The sequence below is a fragment of the Crotalus tigris genome, unplaced genomic scaffold (genome assembly GCF_016545835.1).
Source record: "Crotalus tigris isolate CLP2741 ecotype Arizona unplaced genomic scaffold, ASM1654583v1 scf7180000024307.1902530, whole genome shotgun sequence".
In the NCBI taxonomy this organism is placed as follows: Eukaryota; Metazoa; Chordata; class Lepidosauria; order Squamata; family Viperidae; genus Crotalus; species Crotalus tigris.
This window is the reverse complement of record NW_024100479.1, coordinates 450,604-475,423: the sequence shown is the minus strand read 5'-3', so window position 1 is coordinate 475,423 and position 24,820 is coordinate 450,604. Positions and strand designations below refer to the sequence as shown.

Below are 24,820 nucleotides of genomic sequence, written 5' to 3'. Positions count from 1 at the left end.
ATGCTGAAACGCATTCAGTCTTAGCTCCATAACCCCCCCCCAATGGCCTGAGAGGAACAGTGAGGCTCCTCCAGTGGACCATGCCTCGGCACTTGCCCCTTCTGCCAGAGACCCTCAGATCTATCCCACTTCTGCCCAGGCACCCTTGACACAAATGATGTAGAGCTGGCCATGCCCACCCAGTAGGCCACACCCACTCAATCCACACCTACCCAGTAGGCCGCACCCACCCTGGCCACACCCACCCAGCACCCTGAGGGCAACTGCAATGCTGATGCGGCCCTCAATGAAATTGAGTTTGACACCCCTGGCTTAGATAGAGAGTGGGATATTATTATGTTAAAAATGAGATCAGCAAACCATTAAAACATCAGGTTATCTATATGTATTTATTTATTTATTTGTGAGACTTATATACCGCTTTAAGTGCAAGCACTCTCTAAGCAGTGTACACCAGTAAGCAATGTATATATATATTTACATTGCCCCCAACAATCTGGGTCCTCATTTTACCTACCTCGGAAGGATGGAAGGCTGAGTCAACCTTGAGCCGGTGAGATTTGAACCGCTGACCTGCTGAACACAGTCAGCTAAAGTGGCCTGCAGTACTGCACTCTAACTGCTGCGCCACCTATATGACCAGTGAGCATTTTATCTTGGCTCCACTGTGAAATTAATTAAGGAATTTTATCTCATACTATTGTAAGATATCTGAGTGTATTTTTTTGTGGGGACTGTGCTTTTCAGCTACAAACCCTGTTAATCCAAGAGACATTGCATGTTAAAAAAAAAGTTTCTAAATTTGAAAATTTCAAATGATTGTAAACCATTTTTGTAAACCATATTTTTTAATATGGAGTGGTATGTAAATACTTTTAACAAGTAAATATATCAGACAGGACTTTAGTGAAGGGATGAATGGGATAAATTATTGTATGAATCTCAGTCTTCTTTTTTTTCAAGAGCAGTTGTATTTTTTTGCGGCCCAATTTTTCCTTTCTGCTTAAAAAGATACACTTATAGCAAGTCATATCTGTTTGTAGAAACATACATACTATATCTTTTTTTCTATATTCTCATTGTGCTATTAAAAAACAACTCTCAATATCATTTTTAGAGGGGCATCACTAATATTAGATGTATCCCATTTTTATAAGCATGTTTTTGTGCAGTACAAAGGAGAAGCTCAACGCAGAGACAAAATTGGCCCAAACTGCAGACATATAATTACTTGATATAATATATATCAAGATATAATACTTGATTCCACTGCTTGTGAAAAATATTAAGCCAATTATTTATAAAAGATGAATGACGTAAACGACATAACATTCCCCCAGCCCTGTCAGTACATTGTGATTTAACCATAATTCTTATTTCTGTCTAAGCCATATGAATGTCTTGGAGGCCTTGTGCAACACTTTTTTAGTTCCTAATTTCTCAAAATTAGTTTGAAGACAATTCATATTTTTATTTACTTCTTTCAGCCATGAGCCAAATCTCAACATCACCCTGACCTATCAAATACCCTAATTTCCCTTCTCTATGATTTAAAGGAGGGTGGTTAAGCTGCTGATCTAGAAACCAGGAGGCTGTGAGTTCTAGTCCCACCTTAGGTATGAAAGCCATTTAGGTGACCTTGGGCCAGTCACTGCCTCTCAGCCCAACCAACTCACAGTTTTATTGGTGTGGGGAAATAGGAGGAGGAAGTAGTATTATGTATGATTACCGCCTTGAATTATTTATGAAAAAATAATAATAGTGTGATAAAAAAAATCTAATATAAATAAATAAATCCCCACATTGCATGCATCTTTCTGGCCATTTGCAGAAGCAGATCATAAATAAGGAATCCAAACAGTTTCTACAGAGGAGCTGTAAGCTTCCTGGTCACCATTTCCCTTAAAATCCAAGAAATAATTATTGAGAGAATCCTGTGGAGAACTCTCTACAAGCACTGTAGTACTGTTAAATAATAGTCTAGCATTACTCCAATTCGAGATAAACCTTCTGCAGAAAATAAAAGTGAGCTCTTAAAAGAGTGAATATTAATGGAGGTCACACAGTGAATTGCTTCAAAGACTCTGGAAGGATGAAATTATTATTTTTTGCGGCCCAATTTTTCCTTTCTGCTTAAAAAGATACACTTATAGCAAGTCATACCTGTTTGTAGAAACATACACACTATATCTTTTTTTCTATATTCTCATTGTGCTATTAAAAAACAACTCTCAATATCATTTTTAGAGGGGCATCACTAATATTAGATGTATCCCATTTTTATAAGCACGTTTTTGTGCAGTACAAAGGAGAAGCTCAACGCGGAGACAAAATTGGCCCAAACTGCAGACATATAATTACTTGTCTTCTCTAACAAGTCCTTTAGAAGGAAAGCGATTAGTACTGAAAAAGGAAATACAATCCATTTTAGTGCTTTGCTCCTATATAATTTCTAGACGTGCCCCAAAATGACTAAGCTGATTTAATAAAGTAACAATTCCTGGGCTCAGTCTATTTCTTGGTTTGATGTAATCCACTTCTTGTTGCATTTTCCTTTTTTCCTCCACCTTGGGGGGTGGGGAGCGAAAGAGAAACAGCTAACTGTAAATTTTGGCAGGGAATTCAATTTGCATCATTTTGTTAGAAGTCACATGAGTGAGATTCCTTCCTGTTTATGATAGATTGGAAATGCTTTCCAGATGTTTGAAATTATTCTTTTAAAGCAAGCTGATCCTTACGGAAATTCCCTGTATTGTTTTATTTTAAACAGGCAAAAATAAAAAGTCAATGCATTAAGATACGTGCAGCTAACTAACCAAAGAGCCCAATTGAACTATATGCATTTCCTTACACAATACGGTCAGGCAGTCACACGGACAACCAGGCTGTTCATAGACAAAACGAGCTGAAATGAAACGTACTTTCAGTTCCTGTTTCCAACTGAGATCATCACCAGTCCCAGCCCCAAGCGCATTGCTATTGGTCTAGGCAACGTAAACTACTTACATACGCATAAACACCTTTCAAGTGTATTATTAAAGTTGAAAGCAGCAGCTAGTTGACAGTGTGCTTTCTAAAGTTTGGAGACAGGATCTGAAGAGAAAAAGAGATGACGTTGCACTGTGGCTTCGTAGTGTTGATACTGTGCAATGCAAAGGGTTTCCTGTTGAAATTATACTAGGCTTGCTCTGCTAAGAGCTGAAAGGACGTCCGATGATTTTCCAAGGCCATACATGCTGAGACAAGACTCTGAGCATAATAAAGACATTTACCAGCAGTGAAAGAACTTGGCAATGGACAGTGAATATGAATCTTTAAAAATGTACTCTGACTCAACCCCTTTAATCAACATAGGTAAGTATCTCTTCTTTGTAATCAAGGCACAAAACTGCCTCTTTCCTGTGCCTGAATGCATTTGGGAAGAGGAGAGAAAGATAGAATGCAAGGGAGATGATGGTTGTATGCCTGGTGTTCTCGAAGTATATTCCTCCAATCACCCACAGACACACATGCAGGCTTACAGCGCTTTAAAATACTATTAGCAAAACGTGGTTTTAACAGAAAATAGTCAGTCTGAAGCGAAACTCATTCAGGCAAGTCCATATCTCATTGCAAGGCCTAAGACACAAATATGAGATAAAATTGATCTTTATATGCTCGCTCCTAGGAAGATTAAAAAAGAAAAACCTTCGGTAATTTGTTATCTTATTTTCCAAATTGTGTTTTGGAGGAGACTGGTATTCTTCAAGTAACTGTGAGAGAAATCAGTTTGGAGAGACTGTTTAGAAAGCTTTCCTCACCACTTTGGATTTTTCATGCAAGCATCCCTGTGAGGAACTATTGGATATATTCTAGAGGGCACATTAAATTCCTATAGTACAATCAAAGCATAGTGTGAAACTGCAAAGGTGCTGCATGATATTTCCCAGAAATCTCAAAGTTGTTAAATTGGCCTACCCAAATACACTGTTCTTCAGATACATTTGGATTGTAGCTCCAGAAATTTCAGCTGTTTCGTATCTATAACCCAAATATATTTAAGGGCACCTGGTTGAATAATGGTTTTATGGCAAGACCACAGGAATTTTACAATAGATGTGCAAGAGCTGAAGTCTTGGAAACTAAAGATCAGGTGAAGTGTTTCTCATTTTGGTACAAGGATATTTCTTTAAAAAAATTACCATTTAGTATCCTGGGCCCTTCTGATTTCAGCGTGACTACTTTTTGATCTGAATATCTATGAATCAAGCTCATGTATTTTAATCCCTTGGTCAGGACAGAAATCCCAATTAAAATATTCCTAACTTTTATATAGCAGAGTTTTGCACTGCAGATAGAAAATTATATTTCACATTCCAGACATGGAATGGTGGTATAAGGGCCAAATATTATGATTCTTGGGCTAAACAGAACCATTTTACACATTGTGTGACTGAAACCCCACCTCTGTTTTACATGTGTCACATGCAGTGATGGGATTCAGCTGGTTCGTACCACTTTGGCAGAACTGGAAGCTAATATTTTACTGCCCAGGCCCAGAATGGACTTCCGGAAACGGCATCCATACAGAGAACTGGTTGTTCACATATTTGAATTCCACCACTGGTCACATGTGTTGAGTCAGATAAAAATGGGGGGGCTTCATCCATGTGGCAGTAACCTCTTAACCTTTTAGATCCCCCTCACAGAAAGTAAAAAAGCTACAGAAAACTGCTCTGCCCCTTTCCATTTGTCACTTAGCTAATGTTTCTACTCCTGTCTGTTGACCACAGTGAAGGTTCCCCCTTTCTTGCATGTATACTTTTCTTTATGTCTTCTTGCTTCCCTTGGATTGGAAATACTGAAAAGTTTAACTTTCTCCAGGTTGAGTGATTGAGTCAGATGCCTTTGGTAAAATATTGTTTCGAGCATTTTCATTACCAGTGAGGGGGAAGGAGGAACTATGGCACTGCAAGGAAGAAGAATTCAGGAACTAGTATACAGAAAAGAAGTCAGGAGAGCTGCGGCAGAATAGCTATTAGGTGAGATGTCAAAGGCACAGGAGAAATATCGGTGGGCAACAGTTGCACGTCACATTTGTAAGGAAAATGTTTGCTACTACATTGAATTTCCTCAGGCCTTGTGGCCTGGATGTTGCAATAATGGAGCCTTTTTGCATTTGGTTTGGTTTGTTGTTGATTTTTTACCTGACATCTTTATTGTTTCTACGGTTTTCTTTTTATTAGATTTTTTAATTCTGCCTTTATAGTTTTTAAAGTCATTCAAGGAAGCAAACGTAAGCTTTCCTCCTCCTCTTTTTCCCCACAACAATATAGCTGAGAGAGAAAGCATGACTGGCCCAAAGTCATTCAGCCGGCTTTCATGCCTAACGCGGAACTCGAACTCACAGTTTCTTGGTTTATAGGCCAACGCCTTAACCACTTTACCAAACTGGTTGTCTACGAATGGTTTTGGTGCTTGCAGTGGTGGGAGGCCATACATGCTTGCATAATAAATTTAAAATACAGAATCCTGCCCTTTTTTCATGTGGATAAAATTGTCCATTTCTTGTTAAGACATAAAGTAGATGGATAGTATATTGATGATTATAAGGTGAATATGAAACTTTGCTATATTAGTTCTGTTTTGGACCTGTTCACGCTGTCAAGTACTCAAACATGGGCAATTCTCTGAAACCCATCCAGTTTTATGGAATATAAAATATATGGCTACATATTTTATTTTTATTTTTAAATTTTATTTTATTTAAATAAAAGTTGTCTATTGGTTACACCGTTAAAAATAGTGGTTTTGTTTCATACCACCAAGTATCTCTTTCATATATAAAACCATGTGTCTCCAATTGTGAATGTGTGTTTGGAGAAGAATTTATTTTTATACACATACAATTATAGGATCTGTAGCAACTGCTTCTAGTTCCCAAAAATGAATATGTTTTAGAGGTCAACAAATTAGGAATGCCAGACAGAGAAAGAAAATACAGCTGTCGAATATAGTAATTACAGGAATAGTCTTGTCATACAACAAGAGAAACAACAATAGAAAATAGGCTTTATTTTAAAAAATGCTTATAAAAATGGGGATGACTGAATAACTATCCAAAATTGACAAATGCTGATTTTACAAGATGTCAGTTTCACCTGCATTTTGATATGTCTATAGATTGTTATTAATAAAAACATGCATCCAGTTTTTAGGATAATGCTATACTTTGTGGAATACGCTGACAGACTATGCTTCAATTATATGTGCTTTGACCATAATACATTATTTGAGATTAATCCCACATGTGGCAAAATAAGAAATTAATAGCATGCTGTCATTTAAAGATAACTTAAGTAAGCAAAATAATTGGTCCAGCTATTATCAGTTGGCATTGTGATATCCTATTTGGCAACCATTATAAAGGTTACAATCATTCCTTTAGTGACCATTCAAAGCACTGAAAAAAGTGACTTTTGACCATTTTTCTCATGGCATTGAAACATTCCCATGATCACATAATCAAAATTCAGATAGTAGGCAACTGACTCTTATTAATGATGGTTGCAGTGTTCTGGGATCATGTGATCATCTTTTGTGACCTTCTGACACAACGTCCATGGGAAGCCAGATTTCCTTAACAACTGTGTTATTTAACTGAACAGCTGTATTCTCTTTAAATTAAAATAGGGGTGAAGTGCAGTTTTACTCTTGGCACTGTTGCCTCAGTTTCAGGTTTAGCCTTACTATGAAGTAGAATGAGGCATCTGTCCCAGAAAATGGATACAGGTAGCCCTTGACTTACGACTGTAATAAAGCTCCACAATTATGCTAGTAAGTCATGATGGCTGTAAAGCAGGTCACCATATAACTGGACTTGATTTTATGATCTTTTTTGTGGCATTCGTTAATTGAATCCTATGATCGTTAAACAAATGCCACGTTACTAAGTGAACATGGAAGTTGTTAAGCAAACACTATGGTCATTAGGCAAACCCATTGTTTGCTATGGGACAATAAAGTAAGTAAACATTGGTTTCTGGTAAAACTATAATAAACTGCAATTGTGTAATTGTGGGGTGCTGCAAATGGCCATAGGTATGTAGTCACTTCCATTCTTGCATGTAAATGACAAGTGACAATGGGATATTTGGCTGTACAATATCATATTCCTCTAAGTTAGACTGCTTCCTTTAGGTGGGCTGAAGAGCCAAATACCATTGATTTACACCACTACCTGGAATTTGGAAAGTCTCATCTCATCCTTTGCTATTTTGCCTGAAGTAAAAAGGAATCATTGCTGAATTTGTGAAAATACTGGCCTTCTCAAGCTTTTTTTTTTTTTTTGACTGAAATATCTTAAGGCCTCATCCTTAACAGGCCTTAAGGATGAGGCCCGTAACCCAGACATCTTGGATTACAGCTCCCAATATCCTCAACCATCACTACTCGAAATAACTGCCTTAAGGTAAACTGTGAAAAAAGACTATTTCACCTACTTCCAGAATGAATATTCTGGAATGAGAATTCTACAGGAAAAATTCTGAATTAATTGACAGTCCTTCTGCAGTGTTACCTCAGGCTTACTGGATTGTTCTCGGATATGAATCGTTTAAAGGATTAGCAGTTTCATACTGGATTGTAGGTGGGAAAATCTCATTTGCTAAAGGCACCTGATGATGAGAAAAGTGCTGCCATCACTTTTCCTTGTAATTGTGGAAGATTAAATTTACCCTCCCTGAGCAAATGAATGCTATAAATGTCACAAGAAAAGTGATGTGATGATGTTTTCAAGCATTATTTGGATATTCATCACAGTTGAAGGCAATGAATACTAAAATAATGAAGCAGAAGCCATAAATAATCCTCCGAGTGGCCACTGGTAACACTTTCTACTTCTTGAGGAGTGTGTGACATTGTATGTTGCTGACTCTATACTCACATTGTGCAGTGTATGAGGAAGTCTAAGGGTTGGTAGGAATGACTAATGCTCCCACCCCCCCAATACACACATCACAAATCACAGTGCCCCTGAGAATATGGCCAGGGAGGAATTTGTGGAATGCTTACAACTTAACTCATCCAACAAAGAATATTTATTTGTGTATTAATTTATTTTATTAACATTTCACAAGCTATATAGTTATTGTTTTTTTACTGATCACTCTCTGTTCAGAGTTTACAAGCCACGACTTGATGGGGAGTGAAGGTTTGCCTGTTTCTATCCTGTGCTGATTTTTGTCTGCAACCAATTAGTAAGAGAACTTGGAACATGTTTTATTAATTTCTGTTTGAGATAACAATTCTAACACTGCAGTGCTTCTCCCCGTTTTATCAGTATAGAGATGGAGAAAGAGACAAGGAAAAGGAATATCAGCTTGTGCCCTTTGCCTTTGATCCATGAAATCCATCAGTTTAAAGTTAAAACACTATAGGAAATTCCCGTCTAAGTGTATTCATTACGTATTTGTTGAAATCAAAACTTGGGCAACAATACAGTAGTGATAGGCCTAGTTGAAAAATTCCAATGTCAAAGAGAGGGAGGAAGTGGGGGAGAGAGAGAATCTCAGAGATACTAGAGAACAAATGAGCATCTAGAGAACTAGATATTAGAGAACAAGAAGAGAGCCAACTGTGCATCTTACAGCATAGAAAGACAGGTTCTGAGGTGGTCTCTTATATCAGTACATCAGTATTTCTCAGTACATCTCATTCAAGCATACTACAAGCAGAATAGGCCAGACAAAGAGTGTTGAGTTCAGTAAAAGCAAGCTGCATCCCCAGTAGAAATGATACTATCTGACTTCTGCTTCAGAGTGGAAAACTATACAAGTCAATTAGACAGAGAACTGGGTTCCATTTAGACTATGACAGAGGTCTTTATTATTATTTTTTAACTACAGTTGACTCCTGAAGTATTTTCTAGTGGTCAGAATTGCCCATGATATGGAGGTCTTTTTCTGTCATCTAAGAACATACATGAGGCATTCATCTAAAATACTTGAGTAGTGAATTCAATAAAGCTTTGTGCTGCACAGGAACTAACAAGCTGTACACAATGTATTTTGACAGCCTTTTGTGATTTAAGCTGATAAATATGATCCACCATGATACTGGATGGCTCTGGTATATTTCTCCTTCCATAAATATTATTGTAGTAACTGCAGTAAGGATTGCAACCCTTCCTTCATATTCTGAAAAAAGGAATGATTAGAGCAAATAACATTCTGTTAATCACATTTACCCTCAAGCTATCAGAATTCTGCTAATAATTTATAGGACCCTGGTTATGGTAACCGAAGCTCATATATTGCTTCTGTTCCCCATTATCCCTGTGAATGGATAAGTGATTTAGATTAAATACGCTACTTGTTAAATTGATTCTTCCTAACTCTCAGATCAGATGATTGGCTAGAATAAAAATAGAGGCCTATTTAAATTCTTGAATGCTGGAGTTCTTTTTAATTCAAATTTGCCTCAAGTAACTCAACAGGCTTGGTGATTTCTTCCCTAATTCTTACCTGTTTCCATTCTTCCTTCCCTCATCAGATATGAGAAAAGAAATGGCTTGTCACTTCTGTTCCCCCATATTTTTCTGCTTATAATTTGGAATTTCAGCCCAGATTTCAGCCGCTCAGTATGAGCTCTGCACTTGTAAATCAATCATTCTCAAAATGTATCCACCCTGTCAAAAAATGATAAGCCATCTCTAGTACTTCTTTTCAATGGGCAGGTGACACTGCAATGCATTTAAATTCTGTTCTATTAATTTAACAGGAGAAGGTTGTATAAAATTAATTGTTTATGAAAGGTAGAGTTCTGTAAAGAAGCAGATTTAATAAATTACACTAACTGCAAATTGTGGTGCAGTGTGAAGTCAAACTTTATGAATTCAAGAGCCATTTGGAGTTTTCATTTGAGACTTTAAAAGTCCTTGATTCAAATATATCACTCAATAAAAACTATTTTAATGAACTTACATCTGAAATTAACATCATGGTCCTAGATTAATCTGCAAGACTTGAAAATCTAAACCATATTCCAGCTCTTCTAAGATTTCAGTGCAATTTTGATGCCTCACTCTGTGTACCCTTTAAAAATCTTTTTATGTCAAAAATATATTACTCTCAACTTACGTTTTCAGAACTTTACTTCTCTTCAAGTGATACAAGCAACTATTATTACACAGCTCTATTGGCATCTGTGTGCTTTAAATATATACAGTAGCTAAGTGACTAAATAAATAGCAGATAACTATTCTTTTTTTTTCAGTTAAATATGTCACATACCAATATTTCATTTATTTCTGGTGAGGTTCACATAACTAGGGCTTTCAAATCTGACCTGCAAAAATATGGATCACCACCAGAAACAGAGATATCCTTTGTTTCCATCCAGTTGTCTGGACAGATGCAGAACAGATCTGGAGCCCTACATATAATACTCAAATTAAATTAAAGCAACAATCATATGGTTTCATATAATGTGTGAATCTAACAGCTTTTGTTTGTAGTTTAATATGTACATGAATTAGTTTTATTTGTTAGACCGCAGTTAAAAGAACCATGATGTAATATGTGTAAAACTTATTTACTGAATGATTGACAGTGTTCTTTTCAGAATAATATATAAGCTGATCAGATGACCAATTCCCTCAGTGGGGAACATTCCCATAACATTTCCTATTCGCTTTCTCTACAAATCCACAAGTCAAATGGATTTAAAATAGTCCCCTTTGAAGCTTTAACTAAGTTGTTAAAAAAACCCCATAACTGAATAAAATGAACTAGCATTTTAATTGATGATTAAAACATCATTCAAAGCAAGACTCCTCAAAGGACAAGTAGGATTGGAAGCAGAGAGAAGCAATTCAGTTGGGCTTCTTTCCATATAAACACCAGAGTCAAAATAAGTACTTTGTACTGATATGAAGGAATTATTAATTTAATATAATGGAATACTAAGGAGGTGAATTCCCAGGAGGGAAGGGGTGCATCCCAGAGGAACAGGAGGAAACTCTATCCAGATATTATGAGTGACTGAAAGAGTGAAGACAGCACCTGCCTAATAGTTCACAGAGTATATTGTAGATGCATATATTAGAGTGCTCAGTTTGGCAAAATTTTGTCTGTAAGTGTGAAACAATAAAAAAATTCAGCTTGGGAGAATCAACATGTATCATTCTTGGTTTTGGACCTGATACCTGAATAAGACAGTGTACTGTGGTGTCGTGACTATGGCATTGTGCCATTTCTTATTTAGCTTCTGTTATCGTAACAGTATATTAGATGTTTGAACATACTATTTTGCTCCTTAAGCAAGAAGGCCTGGATAGCATTATGGGTAAGGAAGTGTCCTGACAAGTATTAGACATAAGGAGCTATCTATTCCCCAAACTACCTGGTGAAGGCTAATATAGACATGCATCTCTCCCCTTTTGTTTTCTATCTTGAGGCAACCATTTGTTTTAATTGTTTATTTAATTAATTAATTCTAAATGCAAAATAATATTGATTTAGTCTGATTTTGAATATCTAGCCATTTTGGTGCTTTGATAATAGAATTCTCTGTTTCACAAGCCTTCCCTATGATGTCCTAATCTTAATTCCACTTCCCTGTTTTTTCCCGTTCAGTCTTGTGTTTGTCTGGGTAGTGCCAGTTTTAAAATGATATCCCTCGGATTTTTGTCTTCGGAAAAGGAAAGCTGAAGATTTGCTTCATTTTTCTCCCTCTGACTTGTGAAAATCTGCTTCTAGCACCAGGACTGCCGAATTTAAATTAAATTATTTTTGTAAAAGAGAAGGCTGGATGGGAAGCCATATCTAGTAATCATTCACCAGGGATTAGGAGTCCCTGAACTAATCTCATCTTGCTGGATAATAGCATAGATAAATACTATGCTATATACTAGATTCTAGTATTATGTGACCATTGTTCCTAATGTTGCTCATGTTGGCTAGGGAATTCTGGGAACTGTAGTTCACATATCTTAAAATTGCTGCAAATGTTCTAGGCAAATGTTAAAAGATGTAGAATCCTCCCCGAAAGGGAATTAATAATCCTGAATTTCAGAGCTGGGGACAGCTACAGCTGGTGGCTATTACTTTCACTGAGACTTTCTAAAAAATGATTGAGGCACGTGTGCCGCTTGTGTGAAGTCATTCCTAATTCACATCTGGTTTTTAAGCTTTTGATTTTTGCCTAGTTCTGCTGCCCCTTCAGCCTATAATCATAAATAGAGACTTTGAGAAAAGTGCCTGGTTTCAAGCCTAATAACATCAGATCAATCAGATCTTTTAAAATCAGGAAGAACCATGACTTAGCAACCAATCAATTGTTCAAAGTTGTCCACGTAGTCAGCAAGTTATAATTTCACTCTGATTTAAAAATTTAACCTTCAAACTGCAAATTCCTTTAAAATAAGTTACCTTCTCTATAATTTTAAAATGTCCCCCTCTTCAATGCACCTCAGTATTGCTTTAATGCATCAACCTATTACTATATATCTCTAACACATTTATATGTGAACCTATGGTTTTATTTGTATGTGTATGTGTAAAAAAACCTGATAATCTTTCCATTAGTCTCTAGTACATGAATCTAGTCATTATTGTTTTATTTTTTTTAGAGACAAAGTCTTGAACCCCACACTAAGAAAATAGCTGATTTGTATCTTCACTGGCCATTTGATTAAATCTGACTGATTCTTTTGATGTCTCTGAACTGATTCACTGATTTGTGCATGTACAACACCCAGTGGTTTGAAACATACCAGTGATCACCCAGAATCAAATCAATAGGCCAAATTGATGTGGCTTTTGAAATCAGTTCATTCGTTTGAATCAAATTAATTCTCCAGACTGAACTGATGATTCAACTTGCAGTAGACTTTATTTGCATTTATTTATTTATTTATTTATTTATTTATTTATTTATTTATTTATTTATTTATTTGGATGTTGGTCCTATTCTAGGGCTCTGCAGTCTGATTTCCAAAAAGCACTTTAAAACACATTGGAGTACAAATGTAGCACTTATCGATAACTCCTTAAAGCAGCTGCAACTTTCTCTGGGATTGCATATACAAAAAAATAAATCTTTTGGAGACTGAAATAATCTTTTCCATAATTTTGCTTGACACTTTGACAGATTCTTAAGAATGATATTTGGCACCAATTTCCTAATTCAAGACACTGTCCATGTATATAATTTGATTTCACATTTCTAGTACTATGCTGTTCTTTAATCTGCAGCCTAATTCCTTGAATTATTCTACAAAACCCTCTTTTCTTTCCTCGCTTTATTCCCATTGCATGTCTCTATACTTGCTGGATGCTTGCTGTATTGTTTATGTTTTACACCCTACGATTTGTAGTCTAGTAAAGTTCTATTACTATTTCTGCTGCCTAATAAATTCCAACAACTTTGTCAAAGGTCCAGTGCATATCTTCTGAATTGTTTTTTCATGTGCCTTTGGATCTTTGCCCAACTATAATCCTAGCTCCTTAATTTTCAATCTGTGAGGAATTATTCAAAACATGTCTTTCTGAATGCCTTTTTAAATACATGTCTATCAAAGCCTCACATTTTTCTGCCCTATAGCTTTTTATATTGTGCTTTAGCTGCATGCTATAAAAGACAATGTTTTCATGCACGTTCACCAATTATGCTACTGTATTTTCTGAATGCTTTATCCCAGAATTTAACTTTTATATCCATTTCTTTAGTAGTTTATTTTTATTGTTTTCTTTGCACCCCACTCTGATACCATCAACTATTTCCTAGGTCTTTCCAAATACTAAGGAAGTGGCACATTGGAAAGTGCAGGATTACATCAGAAGCATTTTTTATGGGAATCTTTCCAGACTCATACAACTGTTTTGAAAGTTGCTCTCAGGTGTTTCGACATGTGTGTGTACATAGCTGGCTAAACATTTGCAGAGATGCAGCAAAAGCTGGGAGCAGTTCACAAAGTAGGCATGTGTGAGTGGTAAAAGACCCAGATGCTTTAATGAGTCAAATATATTGGCTTTACGTATACTTTGAAGGATTTGCACAGCTCTACACTTCGGTATTTACTATGTTGCATGATATTCTTTAGGATTAGTTCTTTCTAGAATAAGCTTTTGAAATCAGTTTCCCTTTCCATGAGTGGGTCATTGTGAATAGGGGAGGTTTTGAGATCTTTTGTATTAAATTTTGCGTTATATTTTTTTCTACAGTAATACTACATTTGGCTATTTCTGGAAAGTTTATTTATATTTGTATTTGAAAACATATTCTTATTCTAAATTTGTATTTGTATTCAAATTTATATTTGACTTTATATTTATATTTATCTAAATTAATCTAAATTAATGAAGTATTTGCTATTTGAATGGACATTCCAAGGGATTTACTTTCATTTATATTGCATTGCAAACGACAAAGAAAATAATTCTTTAAGGATGAGGAGCCTAAGGTGAAGGAATTATATTCTGACCCCCAATGCCGATGGTTTTCATGACCATTTTATTATATTAATATATTAAAATATAAATAAAATTGGCCTTCCTTATGATTTTGTCAAAGTTTTATTTTATAATTTTAATAGATTATAAACTTTGCAGTTAATTCAGAAAAGTAAGCTGTGGGTTTAATTATGAATGAAAATAGCAAAAATTTAAATATGCAAATTTTACTGTTCATTTGCTTTTTTAAAAAAAAATAATAAATGTGTTTTGCTTATTATTTCTAATTCTTTCATTATGATTTCTAGTTTGTAGCATCCCTTGTCTTCATTTGAAAATAGTAAACTACATTAAAAAGAGAAAGGTAGCTTACCTAGTTACCTCTAAGGCTTGGGGATCTCAATCCTTTGGTACATACTTTTACCCCATTTTCCAAAGTACAATCCTACAGCAAAACTCCTCTGCAGAAAAATACTGAACAGAACATCTGAAATTAGTACATTTCTTTTAAGTTATTCCTCTCAGAATTCACTTGATTTTCCCCCAACCTAGGATGTCTTTGGGCCTCTTCGTCTTATGCCAGATTTAATAATAGAGAATAGGTGGAGCATTTTCCACCTATTGTTGAAAACAAAGTTGTTTTGCAGCCAATTAAGGGAAAAGGCAAGTTGATAGTGATAAAAATGTTACATTAGCTACAGTTGTTTCCCATTCAAAGTTTTAGGGCTGGTTATTCCTTTGTACTGTAGAAGTCAGGAGTTACCGTACTTGTTTGAGCACTGGCTATGTGAAGAACAGAAGGATTTGTAAATTTTGCCGTGAATCTTTGGTAAAATTCTGATGCAGACAGCATGAAGCGCAAACATGTTTTTCTGATAGTTTGTTAATATATGGTTTTAGCAGTGGCCAAATAGGTTTGTAGGAGAGAAGTTGGAGAGGAAATAAATATTTGTGTTGTTTTTTTTCAGAAGTTCTGGCATGATTGTAATGAATTCATTTAATTATTTATGTGAGATATTAATAGGTTTCTTCCTGTGCTGAAGCAACCTGAAATGGTTTGCAATGAAAACAGCAGCAAAATATATTATAAACAATACATTATCATAATTTATGGCAATAGTCATTAAAAACAAACAAACCATAAGGTGATGTCAGCCCTTCGGAGTAGGCCAGCTCAAGAAGCAGAAACAGCCAGACTATCAAGAATGATGATTTTTATTGCTCAAGTATTATAACATAATCTTCAAAGCAGAGTTTCTCTCTAATCCCAATTTTTAGCTAACAAAAACAAGACAGCATTATTTTGAACTGTTTTTCGGAACTTTCTTCTCTCAGACGACTGAATTATCTCCTTTTCTGAAATTCCTTCTGTAACGGTTGGTTTCTCCTTTGCCCTATTCCTAGAGTAGATGTTCATTCCATTAAACATTGGGAGATTAAAAATTGTAGTAGTATGCTGAAAATATATTCTGTAGATCAGTGGTTCTCAACCTTTCTAATGCCGTGACCCCATAATACTTTCCCCATGTTGTGGTGACCCCCCAACCACTGATACATCACCGGGTGCCAGGGGCATGGCCAAAGAAAAGGGGGAAAAATGGCGGACAGCCTTGTTTGGCGACCCCCGTGAAATGGTTGTTCGACCCCAAATGGGGTCCCGACCCACAGGTTGAGAACCACTGCTGTAGATGAACCGTTGAATTTTCCACAACCACCACAAAGAGGTCATAATATGTACTGTACTTACTGAATTTCAGTGGGTAGAGCAAAGGAGTCAAACTGCCGGCTTGCGGGCCGAATGTGTCACACAGAAGCTGCACCCACCCCAGCTGTGGCAAGGGGGAAAAAGTTGCGATATGACATGTCATGTAACGCAGCGAGTTTGATACCCCTGGGGTAGAGCATTTCAGAGATCCACCAGAAGACTGCCTACAAACAGCTGTAAATGACACCCCGTGGCTCTTGGTTCTTGAATCAGGGCCTCCATTGATGATCTAGTGACTGAGCAGACAAGTTTCAGACTGAAGTCAATTAAATGGCAATTAGAAGGTATTCTGATATTGAATAGTGTGTGTTATAACCAAAACCTTGGATGTTGCTCAGTTAGCAGACATCAGTGGGAGGTCAACATTGGCAAGATGGCAAACAGAGTGTTGTAATACAAGAGTGGAGCTTTAATTGCAATCCTGTCTTCTGTCTTTCTGACTACTCTGACACACACACACACACACACACACACACACACACAGAGGCCCCATCGATTCCTCTATCAGATGGTCATTCTCATTTGATTAGGAAAAAGTAAACTGAAATCATTGTGGAATGATTTCTCCAAAAAGCCTAAATTGGAAAATTACTTAGGGTGGAGGTTTTTTTGGGGGGGAGGGGTAGAATGTGCCATATTATATTGCTGGAGGTTACATCGGGCCGAATCATCTTTGATTCCCACTCTCAACTCCCAATTAAAATATTTGGGTATTTCCGCTGTTTTAATGCACCATTCATAGGTAATTGGTCAAAAGTGTTCTAGCACTTTTTTTCAAAGGGAATTGACAGAATAGATTCCCTTAATAATCCCTTTAAAATTAAAATTCAACACAGATACATTATGGTTCAAGGGCATTAAGGCCTTATTGAACCCATTTAAAGCTGAGATATAGAAAGAACAGCTGCAATGACATAGCTAATTTCCTTCAGAAAACTTACATATTGCCACCATTGATGAAAGAAATTCCAGAAGTTTAGGGGTCACTCTAGGTCTGATAATATCACAATTTTTATGTGAATGTTTTGTGATTTAGACCAGGCTTTCCAAAAATTGTGATAGCTGAGACACACTCTTTAAAGTTAAAAATCCGATACAGATTGAATGTTCACTTCCAAAAATATTAGAAGGGAGGTACTTCTTCCTAACAGTAGTGACTCATAAATGTTTCTGATTTTCCTGTTTATCAGGGACAGTTTGCCTTTGGTGAATTGTCATTTTGCTGGCCTGATAAATCCATGTATCTGTTTGTCTTTATGTATAGCTTCTGTGTGGTACTCAAAATGCTGCTAGGTTAAATGGTGCAAATAACTTGCTTTCTTTGTCTTTTTTCTTACGTTTCAGCCTGAAGGCTACCTCATGTTAAATCCCTGAGTTGTAGATGGAATCATCTTTTCTCTAGTGGAAATCTACGTAAAGGTGCACACATAGATATAGTGCAGTTTGCTAGTTCACACTCTGCAGCTGTGGTGATTGGTTTTGAACTGCTGATGGCAGGCTTTACAAAAAATCTGTTTTTCTCCTATTTATTTTTTACTTAAAAAAAGTCTTATCAGCTTTCAAAGCTATGTACTATAATTGAAAAGCAAATGAATGAAGTGTATACTGGACAAGAGAAGGCCTTTGACAGTGATGGAATGGTAGGAGTGTCTCAGATAATGTTTAACGTTCGACACTAGACACTTTAGCGATGTCCTCCGGTTACATCCATGACATTTAAGAGGCTGCTTGCTTCTACTGAACCCCTGCTTAAGTGTAGGTAATCCAAGTTACTATATACTGGGCATGGAAATTCATCAGTTCTCTGCCAATACTGCTGGGAAGGAGATTTTTCTAACTCTTGAGATGAGCCTTTAATTATTTCATTAGCATACTTCTCAGTTTGTGTAGTTCAGACATGTCAAACACAAGTCCCGGGGGCCGGATGCGGCCTGTGATGTGGTTTCATGTTGCCCACAAAGCCATCCTGGAAACAGTGATGTAATGGCCCCCACTGCCTTGGACCCGGCCCAGGCCGCCCGGGAGCCAATGTACAATTTTGTGGTAGCCATCTGTGCTGAAACGCATTCAGTCTTAGCTTCACAAGGCTGGCTGGAAACAACAAGGGACCGGCCCCTGCCACATTGGCCCTGCCCCCTGGGTGCGCACTGGGAAGGTGTCACCCTTTGTGAGGAATGAAGAAATGCACCATCGCCTGGAAGTGGCGAGCAAATGGCCCTTGCCTGCTTCACATATCCAGCTTGATGGGCTCTGGGGGAGGGGTTTCAGCAGGCTCATCCAGTGGACCATGTCTTGGCAGTTGCCCTCGTCCCACCCCCTTCTGCCAGAGACCCTCAGATCTGTCTCACTCCTATCCAGGCCCCCACAGGCACCTTTGACGCAGATGATGTAGAGCTGGCCATGCCCACCCAGTAGGACACACCCACTCCAGCCACGCCTACCCAGTAGGCCGTGCCAACCCTGGCCATACCTACCTGGCACCCCAAGGACAACCCCAATGCTGATGCGGCCCTCAATAAAATTGAGTTTGACACCCCTGGTGTAGTTACTCCCCGAATTGGTAATAGTGGGTCTTTGTGCATAATTGGTGGTGTTTGCCTTACAGAGCACACTGCAACTTATATAAATCTCTTTTCCAAAGGTTCATCAATTTTGCATAACCACGTGTTGGCTTTTCTCGCACTGAGGGGAAAAAAAGTCAGCTTTCTAAATTTTAGCTACGACTAAAAATTATGTTAGAGAAACACATTTATGTGAGACTGTAGAATCAGATCATCCTAATTAGTGTAAATGGAACATTATCGGGTCGTGGATAGTGACTTGAATTGTCTGAACAAAGTGGTTTGGGCCATGCAGGTAAGATGGTTGGTTCTCTTTAATAAAGTGAAGAAACAACACACAGTTCTCTTTGATGCTTCTGGTCATTGTAAAGTCTTGTCTGTCATTTTCCATAATGTAGAAGCTTCTTTTACTCTACTAGGATTCCTTGAAATGAAACAGCCATATCAGTTTACTTTGTTCCAGGATTCCTTGAAATGAAACAGCCATATCAGTTTACTTTGCTTTTTAAAAAAGAGTGTCTCTTGTTTTTCAGAACCATTCTGAAGGATTTTTTTTTGTTTGCACAACCAAAACAAAACACTCATTCTTGGATTTGCAAAGGCCTAATATACATGTACGCAGTTATAGATGTATGTAGTTTCTTCCTCTAGAGTACACTAATGTTAGTTTTCACATTAAGAAAGAAGGAAAATTCAGCCTTTTTTTGCTTTTTGGTTTGCTTTAATTTTGTGCAAAACTCACTATTCCAGGAATGGAACTTTTTAAGGAACAACAAACTATTCTATTTTTCTTCCAGATGACAGGGATTATGATGTTCTAGAGGAGACCTACTTGTTTTCTAGAGGTAAATCTGGAAGAAGTGGTTCCTGATGTCCCACATTTGGTCTGAATCTCAAACTACTTCCTGTTTTGGAGTAAAGAATTACAAAATTATATTCATAATGTGCTGGATTCAGTATCTTCCAAATTATAAAAAAAGCATCTTTTTTTTAACGTGTCATCCTGACTGTTGAAATTTGCACATCCAAAGTCGAGAAGAGAAAGCAACTAGGAATCTGTAAGGTGGTGGATTTTTTGTTGTCTAGCATTAGTTCTCAAAAGCACTGGCAGAAATTAACATGCTTGATAGCCACAGAGAAGGAGAAGTTCAAATGTCTTGCTTGGAAACAATAGGTTGTAGGTAGGAATATTTGTTTGAGGGAAAGAGAATATCCTGCATGTAATATTGTAAAACTGCTTTGCAAGGTTTACAGTATTGTATGTTTTGTGGCAGGCAAGGGGGGGGGTTGTTCCTGTAGAAAAGATGTATTAAAGCTGAAAGAACAAATATGAACCATGTGGAAATGTCCTAGTCATTAATCCATATTTCACCAAAGAAAGAGTATCAAGCCCTTTGTTCAGGAATAAGCCAGAAATGAGAACTGGCTTTAATGAAACAATCTCTTCAATAGCAATCTGAGATGTTTATCAGCCATTGCTTAATATAATTTGCAGCTTACAAGTATGTACGGTATATTTTACAGCACACCGTAGGACATAGATATGAATGCCTTAATTGACTAACTGAGGCCATTAACTGATCAATGGCTTAAGTGTATAATAAGTATATATGGTACATTTGGAGCATACGGTGATAGCATGAATGCTTTAATTGAATAGCTGGTGCAATTAACTGATCAATGGCTTAAGTGCATATTAAGTATAGAGGTGTGTTAATCAAAGAGTCCAATTTTCTGAATTGTCCTGTTCCTCCACTTTCCTAATTCCATTCTTTATATTCCAGCAACCATTACAATCCACCTATTCAATCAATGTAGGTAGAGAGCAGAGAACAGAGAAGACATTTGTTTGCTTCCAGCTGGAACATTAAAAAAGCAGAATGTGGCTGGCTTGTCTTTTTCATTTTACAGAAAAAAGAGGCAGCTTAACTGTATCGAGTGGAGTAAACCCTCTAAAGAGTATAAAGTTGTTTTTTTTTTGTTTCTGGCAGAAGACTGAAATTTTGCAGCCGTGCCATTGAATCATTTAGCTAGAACAACAAAGTGGATCACATACGCCTTCAATCTATAGACCAGTATAACATTTCCAGAAAAAAAAGAGGCAGTATTTGAATCTAATTCAGGGAATCCCTCATGATCAGACATTTTGATGCTCTGGAATCCTCAGAGGTTTGAAAAAAAGCTTTACAACTTATTTACAATGTGCCTAAGAAGTCTGATTGACAAAAAAGAAGGGGGGGGGGAATTGCACACTGGAAAGATGATCTCAATTCATGCTTGATTTTAAGGTCAGTGTGAGGTTGACTTGATCTAGTTTTATAGGTAGTCTCTAATTTACGACCGGTTGTTTTTTTTACTTTTGCATATGACAGCTTCAGAACAAGGGCTTTACAGCTCCTAAAGCAGTGGCCCCCAGCCTTACTGGCTCTGTGGACTGGCGGTGGCAGCAGTGATGGGGGGGAAAGAAGATGGTTCTGTGCTTCATGGGCTTGCCTGTTTACCCACTGCTTGTGCGACCCGGTTCCCAACGGGCTACGGCCCAATACCCAAGGTTGTGGACCCTTCCCTAAAGCATCTCCAGCTGTCGTAAATGGTCACACCGTCCTCCCCAGTCACATGACACATTTCAAGTGCTTGATAATCGATTTATATTTGCAACTGATTGCCAAGTGCCCTGTCATCACATGATCAGGTGATTGCCATTTGCAATCTTCTCTGCTGGCTTCCCCAGAAAGTCAGTGGTGAAGCTGGCAGGGAAGATTGCAAGCGGAGAGGATGGAGAATTTGAGGTCTGTTTTCCCAAAGCGCTGCGGGACCTGCAACGTTGGAGGAATGGAACCCAGATCTGGTGAAATTGCTAGTAAATACCAAACCTTCTGAACCATTCAGAATGCCGCCTTTCACTAGCATTTGTGGGGAAATGCTAGTGCTAGCCTGAAATTCTCAGAAAGCTGGCTCCAAATGGAAGGGTGCACTGGAAGAACATACTGTACCTCAAAGCTGGCAGTAGATCTGTCCATAGGTGAGGAATAATAAAGGAAATGACTTAGAAGAACTTCAGGGTGTCTTTCTTGTGTTTTGGAATCTGACAGCTTCTTAGTCACCTTTTGTATTATTTTATGAAGTTGTTTGTAAACCACCCAGAGTCAGTTGGGTGCTGTAGAAACTTGATAAACAAATAAACAAATAAAACCTTACTACTCCCAGCCATGGCCCTTTCACATACTTCAGTAAATAAAGAGATGAATATACCCACAAAAAACTTACATGTTTTAAAGATAGATATAGATATAGATATAGATATATTTTTAAGTCCTCAATGCCAGGTTAGACTTCTGTGTCACTGCATGTCAGGAAACATATGCTACTGTCATTTGGAGACAGCTGCATAGTTGTTGCATTTACACTTTTGTGAATGTTAATGTTCTGGCTAAGGGACACTCAAACAACAAAGCACAGAAAATGTAGAAGCCGGCAATGGCTTGCCTTCCACCTGCCTTCCAATAGGAAGTTGGATCAACCAATCAGCATGCAGGATGTGCATCTCCACACAACATGTAGTTGAGATTTGAGAGGTGTGCATGTTGGCTTGTTTGCAACCATCTCCAGCCTGCCCTCACCCCTCAACCTCTTCGCAGCATCAACTTCTATGCTCAGTTGTGGACAAGTCTAAATCAAGCTTCATTCATATATATCAGTGATGGTGAATCTTTTAGAGACTGAGTGCCCAAACTGCAACCCAAAACCCACTTATGCATCGTCGGGTGCCGGGTGGGTGTGGCCCATTGGCTGGGTGTGGCTCATTGGGTGGGCTGGCTGCAGTGGTAACAGCAGACTGGGTGGGACTAAAAAGTTCAATCAAATCCAACTTTGCAAGATCTTTTTTTTCCCACGAGAAGTTGAAATTGACTGATTGATTGAAGCTTTTTTTTTGTACATGGCGGTGGAGGCCTAAAGCAAAAAAGGTTTATAAAACCCAGTTGAAGGCCTAGGACTGGGTCGATGGCGCGTGTGCCCACAGAGAGGGTTCTGAGTGCCGCCTCTGGCACCCATGCCATAGGTTCACCATCACTGATATATATCCTACATGTAGTTCTAATAGTGAGCTGTGGGGGCACAGTGATTAGAATGCTACTTCTGCTGACTGCTGGCTGACTGCAGTTTTGACATTTCGATTCTGACCCGCTCAAGGTTGACTCAGCCTTTCCTCCTTCCGAGTTTGGTAAAATGACCTAGATTGTTGGGGGGCATTATGCTGACTCTGTTCACCACTTAGAGAGGGCTGTAAAGCACTGTGAAGTGGTATATAAGGCTAAGTGCTATTGCTAGTGCTAGTGCGTGTTAACATCTTCCAAATCTTCACTTACACTAAATTCTGAAAGTGTGATGGCATATTTGGGGATGTTGTTCATTGTAAATATTTTTCCTTTCCTACAGAAAAACAAACATTTACAAACCTTTTCTTTAAGATACTAAAATCTTCTGGAAGAAAGAAGGTTAACTGTCCTTTGGTTTCTCCGGATAAACATCCCCTCCCACTGCAATGAATTGGATTGCATTACCTTCTCCCAGCAAAGTCACTTGGGCAGGAGATGCTAGGAACTGCAATCCAACACGTGAGGATGCTTGCCAAAGAAAGTAGTTTAAAACTTCTATTTTACTAATGTTATTTATTTAATGTTAATGAATACTAGAATAATACTTTCAAGGTTTTCTTGCATGACTATTTCAATTCCATATTGTGGTGTATGCTATGCTCCTTTGTATTAATTATTTCTGTGATTTAAATACATACTTTTTAATTTATATATATATATATATATATATTTGAATAGGGATAGATTAATATTCAACAATATTCAGACCTCTGCCATAATAATCCTAACTATCTCCTGCATACATCTGCTAAGCCAGATCGCTAAAAATATTACCAAACGCATTTAAAATTGTTAAGTTTTATTGTTGTGCAGTGCTTTGCAGTGTCACTGGGATTATTGATTCTAATTGTATAAATACCCTTGGTCTGCAGGACATCCAGACCTGACCACTCATATTATAGGTATCTGTTCAGGATTTTACCTTTTTAAAGAAACGACCGAACAATGATAGGGCAACATGTCCTTCATAAGTATTAACAGCCAAGCTATAGTGCTTTCAATGCTGGCATGGCCTACTTCTCCACTGGCAAGATGCATAAATCATAAACTGTTAGGGGACTGAGTCATACAGTAGGGAATCCAAAGCTCATAGCCCAAGTTTGTGGCACATTCTATTTTACGTGCATATATGTGTGTTCTTAAATGCATACAACTGAATAAATATGGCACAAAACAGAATACCGGATAATTTATGCCTTTATCAAATATAATAACTTTCCATGATTTCATATAAATTATTTTCACATTTGAGAAGCAACTTATCCAACTGTATATTTCCCTTTCTGTGAGCTCCTTGTGCAGTAATCTGCCCAAGCAGCTATCATTACAAGGGACAGAGAGTGAATGGAAATTCACTCATTGATTAATATAATGAAAACAAAGTATTTTAGCGCTGCTGTTATTCTAATGGAATCTTATCCCAAAGTATGGATAATCAGATGCTTCATGCAGACCAATCCCACAGACAATCCTTTTACCCTCTTTTTCCTGGATGCCCATTCTCAAAATTGCATTGATAGAAAAACCTGCTAATTTTCAGTAAATTAAAGATGGCTTCTATAAAACATTTGTTGTTAATTGCGAAGTCGTGTCCGACCCATCGCGACACCATGGACAACGTTCCTCCAGATCTTCCTGTCCTCTACCATTTTCTGGAGTCCATTTAAGCTCACGCCTACTGCTTCAGTGACTCCATCCAGCCATCTCATTCTCTGTCGTCCCCTTCTTCTATTGCCCTCAATCTTTCCCAGCATTAGGCCCTTCTCCAGTGAGTCCTTCCTTCTCATTAGGTGGCCAAAGTATTTGAGTTTCAACTTCAGGATCTGGCCTTCTAAAGAGCAGTCGGGGTTGATCTCTTCTAGGACTGACCGGTTTGAACGCCTTGCAGTCCAAGGGACTCGCAGG

At 37.7% G+C, this 24,820-nt stretch overlaps 1 protein-coding gene across 3 annotated transcripts in view; it reads left to right on the top strand.

Annotated features, from left to right (window-relative positions):
* Positions 1–2,808: 2,808 nt before the first annotated feature.
* The window catches only part of LOC120299681, a 289,240-nt gene continuing 267,228 nt past the window's right edge, over positions 2,809–24,820 (top strand). The window contains exon 1 of one of the 3 annotated variants that reach the window (XM_039324734.1): positions 2,809–3,354. In XM_039324734.1, the coding sequence (XP_039180668.1) occupies positions 3,294–3,354 (61 nt within the window). In that variant the 5' untranslated portion in view covers positions 2,809–3,293. The remainder of the gene's footprint in view (positions 3,355–24,820) is intronic. The other 2 variants (XM_039324736.1, XM_039324735.1) reach the window with 2 other exon arrangements.